This window comes from Ambystoma mexicanum, chromosome 7p, assembly GCF_040938575.1.
Source record: "Ambystoma mexicanum isolate Mex_15411 chromosome 7p, UKY_AmexF1_1, whole genome shotgun sequence".
NCBI lineage: Eukaryota > Metazoa > Chordata > Amphibia > Caudata > Ambystomatidae > Ambystoma > Ambystoma mexicanum.
In genome coordinates this window covers 67,067,912-67,081,102 of record NC_090939.1, presented here as the reverse complement: position 1 = coordinate 67,081,102, position 13,191 = coordinate 67,067,912, and the positions used below count along the sequence as shown (strand labels likewise).

The following is a 13,191-nucleotide window of genomic DNA, read 5'->3' as shown; positions in this document are numbered from 1 at the left end:
ATATTCATCAATTATTATGAAGCTCACAGGGCTTGTTGGTTGGCTTGGTGGCAGTAAGTTTTCTAGTAATTGGTCTTCATGGGTAGATAATTTAAGTAGTTCTTCACCAATAGATGGTTTAGCTGGCGGTCTTCGCGGCACTTGAGGCTGGGGCCGGATTTTAGGGTTTTGCTTTTCCTGGTTTTCGGTGGTTGGTTTCACTGTTCTTAGGAATGCTCTCGAGCCCCTTTGTCATTTTTTGTTGCTTTTGGATTATGTAGGTTTTGGGTCCTTTGATTTTTTTTCTTTTGTGAAGATTTGGTATGCTTCAGTGGGGTTCTTATTTGCTTGTTTAGGTTCCATAGCATCCGATTTTGAAGTGGTGATGTTTCCGGATGTTTCATTCAGCATGTGATGTTCATGGGTCGTGGTGGCGACAATTGGTTGTTGGAGTAGATTGTCGGCAGGGAAGGTTGGTATTCCTTCTTGAGTAGGTATGTTGGGTTGCGGGACTAATTGCTGTTGATGGTGTGCTTTAAGCAACTGTAAGAGCTCTGTTGTTAGCTTTGTTTTCTCTTGACGATCCCCTCTCGCTATTTCGGCTAATCTTTGTTGCCAACGATATGATTCTTCCGCTTCAACGGTCAAGCAGGATTCGAGTGACAAGACAAAGTTCTCCATGTATATTTGTTTCAAGTGTATCATAGCCAGGAGAGTTGCTTGTTCTTTGATGCTGTCTTTCACACTTTCATGTAGTTTGAGGAAGGGAATTATCGCTTGAGAAAGTATTGCTATGAGCATGTTTTGTAAATCTATCATCGTTGTCGGAATTCTCAGGTTGTTGTTTTCTGCAGGGTGATCGTCTTTTGGTGTGGTATTGGTGTTTTTGTCTTGTAGAGTGATCAGTTTCAAGTTCTTTGTTGAAGGATCTGGCGTATAGTAGGAGTCGTCCGAGTCGTAATTAAAGCGTGTTGGGAAAGTTTGTTTGTCAGTATAGTCGGACTGAGGTTCTGTTTTCACAGGTCATTTTTGGGTATCGTGTGTGATACAAGGAGTTGATGTTAATAGGAGTTCATGTATTTCTGGTCGGTTGCCAAAAATGTCCTTTCTTTTTTCAATGCATTGTCATTATTGACTCAATTTCAGTAATGTCCATTGATAATCTTGCTGCTTTCGTTTTTATTTTGATACCAGCAGCGTCTGAAGGTTGTGCGAGTTTGATGGAGTTGGGAGTTTGTAGCCACGCCAATTTTGCTAGCCTTGCTTTTTCTTTCTTTGTTTGTTGGGATGACGTCCATGGTGGTTTTTGAGGATGTAGGTTGTCTCTGAGTTCACTTGAAACGGTGTATTGGGGTGTCTTTGCCAGGAATGTGGTTTGATTGGTCTTTTGTTGTCAAGTTGTTGGTGGTTTCTTTTGTTACGTGGCTAGGTGTGGAGAGTAGAGTGTTTCTTTGATCACTTGTCGTTTGAACTTCTTTTTTTGCTGTCTATGTGTTGCCACTAGAGCAGTTCAAGTTGTTATTTGGAGGTTCAATGTGATCAGATGTCGTTGTTCTAGGTTCCCGAGTGCTGAGTGTAGGTATTGATGTTGTGTCTTGTGTTTTGTTACACTGAGGGCTGATGTTTGCAGGTCGATCGTTTTCAGTAGATTGGGCGAGAATATCAATTTCCTGGTTGCTGTGGGGTGACACAGGAGTGTAGATGATTGGAAATGATGAGTCTTCCTGTTGATTTACAGTACAAAGATTGTGAATTTGTGCTTTGATTTGAGCAAGTATTAGTTCTTCACAGGTTGGTTCCCAAATTCAGTCAGGGGTTGCGGGCTCCTCCAGGAAGTAAACGAGCCGTTCTGCAAGGAAACGGCTGCCTGCTGGCGTATATGCTTCTATGTGAGGGCCCTGGCGTGGGGAGCCGCTGACCTCTCTGAGGGGCGAGAAAGCTTCCGTGAGATCCGGAGACTCTCTCTGGTGTCTGAGGGGCGACAATGCCGCGAGCTGCAGGCTGGTCCATGGAGCGTCGGAGGCTCGCGTTTCTCTGCTGGAAGTATGTAGTCTGGTCTGCAGGCGCCGCCGAGGAGAGTCGCGGCCTCCCTTGGGGATGAGGAGTCCGGCGCGGAGACCCACTTTGAGCCGGTGTCGTGGGAGTCGTGGGAGAGCGGGCTGGTCAGGGCCCGCAGAGACCGAAGACCCAAAGACTCTGCGACCGACTCCGCGGCCGCTCCGCGGTATTCTTGGGATTTTAAGTTCTTAGGTAGTTGGAGTAGAAAGAGGACTGAAGGCAGTCCAATGAATGCAGTCAGCAGCAGCAGCCAAAAAAAGTAAACCTTCTCTAGTGCAGACCCAAAGACTCTGCGACCGACTCAGTGCTTTTTTCTTTCAAAGTCTGAATACTATTTGCTTCTCATTAGAGGGTTGGGTTGTTTGTGTTTTTAGTAGTTTGTCTTTTTAGTTCATAGTCTTTTTCTAAGGCTTTGAATGCTTCCTTGCAGTCTCACACCCTCTGAAACCGGATAGCCTCCCTTCGGCCTAAGCTTCCTTAAATGTCAAAGGAAGTATACCGTTCATGTTCTGCCTGTGACTGTTTCACCATCTGCTCTACACTCCACGGTAACACCCCTGCATCCGCCGCAACACCTGCATCCACTAGGACCTGTTTTTAGGCACCACTGAATCTTGAGGCTCATAAGCGTCCCACCGCTCCTCCAGTTGTTGGCAGAAACTCTGGTACTCTCTTCAATACGTTTCTACCGAACTGGGGCACGCTTGCTTCCCTACTACCGAATTCGCTCAACAGTAAATAACTTCAAAAAGTGTTCCAGCGCGCTGGGACACACTTGCTTCCTCACTGTCAAATTCACCCACCAGTATTGGACTTGAATGCTGGCTTCAAAAAGAAGGGCCTCGCCTACTCAGGAACACACGAAAACGGCAGAGAAACAGAACCGCAGCAGTCAGCTGTTCCGAACTCTGCTTTGCCCTTTAATTTTATGCAAATTGCACTGGTCACCTGGCTAACTTCTGTTCTCGGGTCCGGGTCCCCTCCCCCACCAGTTGCACTCCTGCACTGCCCCCCTGGCAACCCTTGCACTTGGGGCTGTTTATGTTTCCCTACAGTCCCCTATCAACACTCGACACCTGATGTCTGCACTTACCTGTGCACCTGCCACCATCTGGCCGCACTTCTTGTTATTGTTCCTATTTATTGTTTTTATTTATTTACTGTCATCCTATGTACTGCACTTCCACTCCCCCTCGCACCTTTCCCTTCCCCATGCACTTGCGCGATCTCAATGTTACTAAGGCTAGTAAGATCATTCTTTCTTTGTCCTCCCTCTGTTCCCCCTCCCTTGCCTCGTCGCGCATTGAAACACTTGTGTATAGGCGCGTTATAAATGCCACATCATATCATATATCAAAGTAGCAGTCGTTTTGGGGCTTTCTCCGTGATTTCATTGCCACCTGAAGATGCATGTTGGCTGGTGGCGGGCACACCCAAGCCTCTTTCCTTTTCCACACCCAGCCTCGAGAGCCCCCTCCCAATTTCGTATCCCACTGATCGCGGGTTTATTCTCCACCTCTCCTTTCTGCACCCCCAGTTAGAAACATGCATTTCCCACGCCCCGAATGAAAGGCGTGTAACCTGAGAGTGTGAAAAGGTAAAAACAAAAAGTTACATCAAAACTCTAGCATAACCCTAATCAACAAATACACAGTATAAAGAAATCTCTACAAAAAAAGGTAGCAAGCACCCCTCTCTGGAAAGAACATGGAATGATAACCTGTTCTGTGGTTTTTACCCACTTTGAGAGTCCGCAGCCATCGCTTTTAGCTCACTGTACTTTTCACAAAGGAGGAATATCCATTTGCATATCAGTCTTTGTCCCGCCCAGAAGGGCCGTCCAGCACCGAAATGCCAGGCAAACCTCCTTTGAACAAGAGTACCAACAGCAACCCCAGACACGTGTTACAGCCCTGTTGGGCCTCATCAGTGAGGTGGAGCCTGCTACCTTTTTTGAATTTTCTTTTAGAAGGAACTTGGGGTTGGTCATCCTGGTTTACCTGGGGGAACCCAGACGTGGACTCCCTGCTCACTGTGTTCAGAGAGGCACAGCTCCACCTCACTGATGAGGCCCAACAAGGCTGAAACACGTGTATGTGGTTGCTGTTGGTACTCTTGTTCAGAAGGGAATTGCCATAGTATTTCGGTGCTGGACTGCACATGTGGGCGGGACAAAGACTGATATGCAAATGGTTATTTCCCATCTGTGAAAGGTACAGTGAGCAAAAAGCGATGTCTGCGAACTCTCAAAGTGGGTAAAAAACACAGAACAGGTTATCATGCCTCGTTCTTTCTGGAGAGCGCCTGCTCCCTTTTTTGTTAAATAAATCTCTAGCCTGACTCAAACACTTATACAACTGGAGACACGAGAAAGTGTCAAATGATCTTATTATCATAGTGCAATCCGCTTTAGCATCCGCTTGAAAAAAATAAGCATTGGCAATGCCAATAGATTTGGCGTTTACCGCTGTTCTTCGCATTTATAGGCGCCAGGGTGCAAGGAGGAGAGTGTAAAGTTTCACAGGGGGATGCGGTAAGGGGCGCGGGGTTAAATGAGAATGAGAAGGGGAATAGAGCAAGGGAGGAAATCATTTATAGAGGGTGCCATTGATGAGCACGAGGAAATATTCTCGACAAAGGGTGCAAGTGTAAGAGATAAGGGCTGAGAGCAAAGGTGAGAGTTGAAGAGGAGTGCCAGCGAGAGCGAGAGGGACTTCGTGAACTGGGAGAGAGTGACAGCGGACGTGGGGCTGGGGGTGGGGCGGCTGGAAGAGGGAGAAGAGAGAGAGAGGAGGAAGAGCGAGAGACACACACACATGAGACATCCTGTTTTGGCTCTGGCTCATCCCTACCCATGGACTGCCTGGCTCTCCTGGCTCCATTTAATAATTGACACCCTTGTCGTACTGTAGATAGACCCGAGGGCTTCCTTTGAGGTGAGGGTCACTAATTCTTCTGCCATTGCATTTTACTTGGCCGCATCAGCAATGTGTCACTGCTTTCTTAGTTTTGGCTACCTGTAAGCCGAAGTGATTGCATTGGAGTTCAGCTACGACGTATATGGGATATTAGGAGGGGTGCCAAGTTTTAGGCGTTTTTGGGCGATTTACCCACTCATTTACTACCCATGGGTGAAATCCAACAGCCGTTTCAACCCATTCCCAAAACACACCCTCCCGGGATCCCTTTGAGATAGCTCTGTCAAACAGTAACATTCATCTGTGTGCTGTATACAGGCTGCCTGTCTTCAGAAAGTGAGTGCCTTAATTGCAGCTGCAAACCCTCTACTGGTGTGGGAAATATGTCTTAACTAAGTATGACTTCAGGCACTTTATAATATGCAGTATGCTTGTGCTCACATCTGTTGATTGCACTGAAGTCCCGTTAAAACGACCGTTAGCCAAGGCTACAGTTTTTGCTTGGGTTTAGCAGCGTTACATTTTTGCGAAAAAATGATGATATTTTTATGAACCTGTGTATTTTCGTGTTAGAACTGATAAATGACTGTATGCTCCGTTATGTATATAAATGAAGAGCTCCTTATTTTCTTTTTGATATGTTGTGAAAGACCGACTGCGAACCAAACCACAAGCAAGATAATAAGGCGCAAGTTAAATAACTACATAGCCGGTACTACGTGTCGTCCTTACACGCCCCACGCCCTGAGGCTTTGGGGTTTCTTAGCAGGCCACCAGGAACCCTTGATGGCAACACAGGACCATGTCACATGGTCAGCCAGGATGCAAAGAGTCAGGTTGCCTCACAACCAGCCGGAGCAGAGTCTGGAAACGCGGGAGGCCTGCGCGGTGGATCGCAACAGCCAGCAGGACACCACTGCACTGCACTGCACTGCAGAACCACTTTCCACCCCCACCCCATGCACACTTCGGTGTGAACAGATAAGATAGCGCCTGCTAAATAAAAGCACACATTCTTTTTCGAAGTGCACCATTTTTAAGTGACATCTCCTTCTTGTGAGTCACATTGTCCCTGCGCTAATCCGTCCGAAAACATAGTGCAGTTATATGAAAATGTGTACTCCGTGCTGAAGGAGGGCTCCGGTCTCTATCTTGGAGCCTTACAGTGGGAAGCGTCGGAAATACTAATGAAATGTGACAAAACACTTGAAGATCTGGTGGAGAATCCAATTGGTGTTAAAAAGAAACCTTTGCTTAAGAGTGGTTTGGATCAAGACGATCGATATTGTGCATACGTACACCCTTACAATTTTGGACACACCGAGGGGTATTTTACCAACATATTTAAGAAAATTTCCAAATGCTAACAGAAGAGGTGATTTCCTTAGATTTAGAATGAATTTACTTCCAACTAAGCAACTATTAGCATTGCGTAAGAAAGAGCCAGAATTTAGTGGTGATTGTAACTGGTGTGGTGGGCGTTCAGAACAGAGATTACGCCATATTCTGTCCAAATGCCCAGGAACGCTTTTTAGATACATGCTGCTTAAAAGCTTTGTGTATAATGTTGAGTGGTTGGAAACAGGAATTTTGGTTGACACTGTCCCCTGGGCATGAAACTGTTTTGGCTTTGGAGACAATCAGTTTGTTGAATGAACTTGGTCTTTTTCAATTGTACACTGTAAAAGATTAATATGCTTATTAGAGGACTGGTTGGGTAGAGACATACAAATATTGTTTTTTAATAATAATTAGTTTTAATTAAATGTCATTAATTTTTCAATATATCTTTGGTAATTGACTGTACCAAATTAAATTTAAAAAAGAAAAAAGAAAATGCTAAGCTCCCAGTCCAAGCCAAAGTTTGCAAGTTATGTTATGTTACGGTACATGGCATTTGTATAGCACCTAAAGTCATTGGTATGGCCTCAAAGCACTGTGGGTGAAGGCCCTTGGAACACCTAAGTCAGAGGTATGAGAATTGATAACAGGATTTTAGAATGCATGTGTGCATTTTATCCAGCACGAAGGAAGGTAGGGGCTGCTAAGCCCCTGCTAGTGATCCATGGAGATCTGCAAGTGGATGGGTGCTGTGATAGGCTGTCCGGAGCGTAGGTGAGTCAAGGACACTGATTATGTGCCCAGCAGAACGAATTTAGCTGTGGGACTCAGCTCCATTCTACTGGCAGAGTTGAAGTGCATTATGGGTTTGAGTGGTGAATTATTCCAGATGTACGCAGGTGGGTAGCCGTGCCCTGGGAGGGATACCGCTATCTTCCATTGAGATGGAGTGCGATACGTACCAGTACGTCATGTTGATATGCAGTTACGATAAGGGAATGCAGATCATAACTGCGGATCAACAGGAATTCTCTCTGTACGTGCTCAATACTGTCTCGTCTCCTTGAGTGACTCATCGATGCCCCACCTACCTGTCAGGGGTGATAGGTCACCCATTAGGTGGACTAGGTCACACAAGCTGCAGGTGGGAAGAGCCAGGTCTTGAGCACCTTCCAGAAGGCGAGGTGATCCTCTATGCGGCAGATGCGAAAAGGGATAGAGTTCCATATGGTGGGAGCTTGAACGGAGAAGGAGGATCGCACTATTAATAATAATAATAATAATAATTTGGCATTTATATAGCGCTATGAAGCCTCAGGTATCTGAGCGCTGCTTATTATTACCCACGGAGTGTGGTGCTCATTTATCAACCTCAGAAGGATGAAAGGCTGAGTTTGGCTCTGCCGGGATTCGAACCTGCGTTAGCAAGCTCTGCACGGATGTCAAAGCGAGCGCCTCACTCGCTGTGCCACTTGACCAGCTTTTATTCTTGTCGATTTGGCGGGTGGGACGACAAGGAGGTGAGCTGTTCCTGATCTCAGGTTTCTGTTGAGCCTGTAGGGTGTGGGCTTGTGTTGTATATATCCTGGGCCTGTGCTGTGCAGAGCATGGTGGGTGATGCTCATAGCCTTGAAGGTGGACCATCGCTGGATCGGTGGTAGCCGGCGAAGCACACAGAGGGCGGGTGTGATGTGTTCTCTGGGGCCTAGGGCAAGAAGGAGCTTTACTGCAGTGAACAAAGATCAAGGCAGTGGAATGGAGGTAGACCCCACACAACTGTGCCCATTTCAATTTCTCCCACTGATTGAATTCAGACAGCTCTTTCCATAGCTTCCAGTTCACTGTGGCCAAAACAGCCTCAGCGTTGGCTTGTCTGAGCTGTAGAGAGGAAATTGAATATACTTCTCCCCTCCTCATAACTCTACAGGCCTAACCCCCGACCCCTGTGTCTTCATTGGGAATTGGTCAAAGATGAAGAGGGCCTCTAATAAAAAGTCGGTGCCACCATCACTGAGGAGGATGGCTGAGGGCAAGTGGTACGGGAGTCTTGAGGAAAGAAGCCTATATAGCAGGCATCTAGCTTCTTGTTCAAACGAATGTTAGAATGGGGCTTCCCTCAAAGCTTCCTTGTCTCTGGTAGCGCGTCTTGTGCCCCCAACCTTGCTGAGGCTTTATGAGAAAGGGCTCCAGCCAACACTCCGGAGCTTCAGCTGGAGGCCTTTCTGGCAGAAGGATTACTAGGAAGATGATCAAACCTTGCCTCCTTCCTCAGCCTAGACATTATCCAGCTTCAAGGTGTCTGAGGTGTAGGTTCTGTTGGAACCGGTTGTAGCTCAACCGTTCCTGTGACTTCGTCAATGCTGATGGAAATGCGGGCTTCTCAGGTTGTTTAGGTGAATCGTGAAGCTGAGCTTGCCAAGATCCATTGAAGCCATTTTGTAAAATATTGTAACAACTGTTTTTCCTCTAAGTTATAGTGCCTAGTTACCTTTGGGTTCAGTGCGTTATATAAGCAAATAAACTAAACTAAACTAAGCAATATTTCAAGGATCCGAGTGTATCAGATAAGTTCGCAAACAAGGAGGCCTCAGATAACTTTTCAAGTCAAGGAAGGAATGAATCGTATCGGAAACAGGAGAAAGCTACAGTAGCAGAGCGGAGAACCCAGCCCCCGGAAGCCTGCTTTCACACACATTTGTGAGGCCTTATGCCTTCATTGCTTGGTACAGACTATTTCTTTAATGAGGAGGGAGGAACAAGGGGAAGTTAGAAAAATAGATGTTCAAACTAACATTTGCACAGCAATTGCTTGACATACAAAATATTTTCTTTTCACCACCTCAGCTGACCTTAAAATGATATCAGTAGAGGTCAAAGCAAGTGGGGACGGTCAGTAAGTGAATTCCACTACTATATTTTACTCCTGATGGATCAATGACTTTTTTCAGCTATTTTCACAGTCCTGTTCGTGCTTTTATTCCAGCTAAGGTATGCTGTTATATTTTACCTGACAGGCAATGATTTCACTTGTGAAAGTGTCCAACAATTGTGCCGTAAACCGTGTTTAAAACCATGTTACATGCTGCTTTCTAACTGCTTTTTGGATTCCTACAGGTATGCAGAGGGAGTTGGCTCTGCTTATAGGAACATTTTTGGAAGTATGCTCGTACCTTACCCCAAACCCTTGCTTTAACGCCAACCTTAGCCAGACCCTAGCCTGAAGACTACCACTTACCCTAACCCGTACTTACTCTTAACACCTAGGTTTATCATAACCCCTGTACTACCCCAACATCACCAGCCCTTCCCAACCTCCTACCCCCTTTCTTTAACCTAAGCTCTTACACTGTTAACCGTACCATGTCCCCACCCATCCACAACTATCCCGACCCTAACCCTTACCCTAATTCTAACCAAAATGATTACTATAACCCCTAGTATTACCCGAACCCCTGGCCAAACCCTAAACTGGGCAACACAAGCCCTCACACACCCCTTTACCCCAACACATATCCTAACAGCACTGTACTTTTTAGCAGCTTGAATGTTTTACTGCATTCTGCCTGTTGATTTTTCCACTGCAGAAAAAACTTCACCCCGATTTGTTTCACCGACTACATTTTAGTTGGCAACATTTTCACTGGATACCAAAAAGTGATCAGGTATAGTCTATTGGCAAAGGAGGATACTTCAAAATCAGGCAGCTAAGTGAGACGTGTCCCTTTCTGAGGTTAGCCAGACACGTGGATTTAGTAGGCAACTTAGTGGGTAGTAGTGTACTTCTGGGGGTTACTTCAATTAAACGTATTAACTCTGCAATGCGATTAGTTTCAGGACTTAGAAAAAGGGACCATGGCAAAGCTGACCTCAGAATCTGTCCTTGGCTTCCAGTGGAATAAAGAATTCAGAGTAAGGATCTCTGCCTCAGCTTTACATTCAACCTACCCCTTGGAAGGACAGCATCTTATCGAGTGTTCCAGAACAGAACCTTCTGCCTATGGAGGACAACAGCCCAAGACACTGTCATGACCAGAAAAGATAGAAGGCTTGCAGCCATAGAACCAAGGATTTAGAATAGTAGGAGTTAAATGCAGATTCCATAGGAGTTAACACCAGCAGCTAGAGACAACCCAGTTCACAAAGCCACTATATGAATGTTGAAAGGGACTGAGTGACAGAGAACAACATGAAACACAAACCAGGAAGACCACCTTCCTTTGCATAACCTACCCACATGGCGGTCTACCCACAGCAGCCATGACCATAACACAAGTCTTTCACCATACAGTGATCACCCCCACCGTGCCCTGCTGAGACCACAGTGCCACTCCTTTTTTGGCACACTTCTACTTCTGGTCATCAGAAACTGGAAGAACACATCCCCAGGGATAAATTCTGCAACTCACCAATCGACCCCCAGCAATTGAACCTCTACAAACAATGCTCCAGGTAAGATTTTGAAGAGGGAGTATTTTACTCCCAATTTTTTAAAGTTGGGAGTAAAATGCCTTTTAGGGAGTATAAAAATAAGTCTGATTACCAATATGAGAAAAGTGTTGCAATAATTATCTATTTGCATCTAGTTAGTCATGCACATTAAAAGGTACATGTTTACCTCTTCAGATCTGGCGATAATTGTAGTTTCTACCTGTGGTACAATGTTCACTACTAGTCCAAGCAAGTCCATGGAGCTTTGTGGGTGAAAGCAGGGGCCCAAGGTCCTACGTGTCTATTTCCTAGTTTTTGTTGGCAGTATTTGTGTTGCCTGTTTCAATTTTTAGGACTTTTAGCCTATTTTTAGGGAGTGCAAGTGCCAGATAAGCCCCTTTTCTGAAGGACTGGCTACAAACCCAAATGAACCATGTGGTCCTGGAGGTGCATACAAGAGAAGACTCGTCAGCCCCAACTCATTGACCACACTAATAAATGCAACCCCCCCCCCCCCCCGCACCCCCGGGAGCTACATCCGCCCCTGGCCACAAGACGTTAGGAACACGAGCAACCTATATCTGAACTTTCAAATCCCTCACATCAGATCCCCCGGGGAAATGTACTCAAAAGCCATGCCTGTAGATCCTGTTACTATGCCACTTCCCCCACCCCTGCCTGCACCGCACCGGGCCACACCCCTCCCGGCTGCCAGTCACACGCGAGCTGTCGGGGTCGGGAAAGTGAAGAAATAAAGCGCTGCTTACCGGGGTGGGCGCGCAGCAGCAGGCCCAGGAGGAGCCCCAGCACCGCCAGCCCGCCGCCGGGCGCCATATGAGGGCGGCGTTCACGCTGGTGGCGGGCCCCACCGCTTCGAGGAGCTCTACAGGCCGCGGTAGAAGTCATAATATGAAACCGAAAGCAGTTGCAGATGCACGGGGAGCCTCCCACTTCGTACGACTGCCAACACGCCCCAATCCTGGGAGCCATAAAATGGCAGACGACACTGCTGGCCGAGGTGGCTGCTGGTGGCCAAGAGGCAACTAATAATAATAATAAAATAATAATAATTAGGCATTTATATAGCGCTACGAACCCTCAGGGTTGAACCCCGTCCCTTCAATGAAAACAAGCATTGGCATTGTCAACTGTTTGGGCTTTTTTATAGGCATTGGAAAGACACTTTACAGTCGCCACCATAGTGGTATTAACTGGCTGCTGATGGTAGCTGGTGCAAAATGGTGGCAGTAACTGGGCATCAAATGGCATTGTGCATGCCTGGCTAAAAATATGTGGGGGCTGTTAGCGGTCTCCGATAGGCCGCCTCCGTGAGCCCCCCACCCCCTGTGGTAATGAGACACAGAGACGGAGATGTTGTCGGTGTGGGCTCCCCGGTGAACTGACGTCACCAGGAGCCGCCCCGTTTATTTAAACTGGCACGCGACGGAGTTGACGTCACTCCGTCGCGTGCGTACCCTTAAAGGGGCACCGCCACCCTCCTCCTTTTCCATAACAACAAATTGGAAATAGGAGTACTTAACTAGCACACATCTATGACACATATCACTCTATAAGTTTCAACAAAAACCCCCATTTATTGACAGCCACCCCGGATCCCCCGTGTGTACCTGTCATGGCCTGACCATTAGTCCCCGGTCAGCCTCCCAGCTCAGTCCATAACATAATCACTGAGACGGGCAGGTTTCCCACGCCCTGATCTCAAGGGGTACCTCCTGCCACCGTCCCTGGCTGGTGTTCCTGGACTGGGTCCGCCTCGAACCGGCGATTCCACTACGGCGCGTTCACCCCCACCTTCATCCAGAGCGCCTTCACTTTCTCGGTTGTCCGGGTTGTCCACTCTGGGGTCACCAATCTTCCTGAAGAACGACGCATTCCTGGTTACCGATGAAGTTCCATCCGAGGCAGTCGCCATTGACCCCTTGACAGCTACCACGTCCAGGGGGGCGGGTTCATACGTGAGAGACAGTTTTCCATGAGGGTGACGATTTCTTACCAGCACCTCATCCCCCAACGCGATGTGTGGGGGTCTGAGCCCCCTCTGGATGTTCTCCATCTGTGTCCTGACCTGTCTGTCCTCTTCCACCTGCTCATTGTCGATGACGGCGGGGTCTCTGTCCCCCACCTCCGGTATGACATCCCTCGGGCACCGCTGGAATAGTGCTTCTGCCGGAGCCACCCCCGTAGACGAATGAGGGGTGGTGCGGTACCCTCGTAGGAATACGTACAGAGCCCTCTGCAAACACTCCCCTTTTCCTTGGGCAATGCGGAACACCTTGTTGAGGGTGCGCATCATTCGCTCGGCCTCCCCGTTGGCGCGGGGCCACAGCGGGGTGACCCGCCGGTGTTGAATTCCATACTCTTTCATGAGCTCTGCGAAACTCTCCCCCTGGAATGGGGCTCCGTTGTCCGAGCACAGCACAGAGGGGAGGCCATGAGTGGCAAAGAT

The 13,191-nt window shown here is 47.4% G+C and overlaps 1 protein-coding gene across 2 annotated transcripts in view; it reads right to left on the bottom strand.

Moving 5' to 3' along the window:
- Window positions 1-11,649, bottom strand: part of LOC138525696 (uncharacterized) — a 588,775-nt gene extending 577,126 nt beyond the window's left edge. For both annotated transcript variants that reach the window (XM_069635788.1, XM_069635790.1), the window contains exon 1: window positions 11,492-11,649. In XM_069635788.1, the coding sequence (XP_069491889.1) occupies window positions 11,492-11,630 (139 nt within the window). In that variant the 5' untranslated portion in view covers window positions 11,631-11,649. The remainder of the gene's footprint in view (window positions 1-11,491) is intronic.
- Window positions 11,650-13,191: the final 1,542 nt, after the last annotated feature.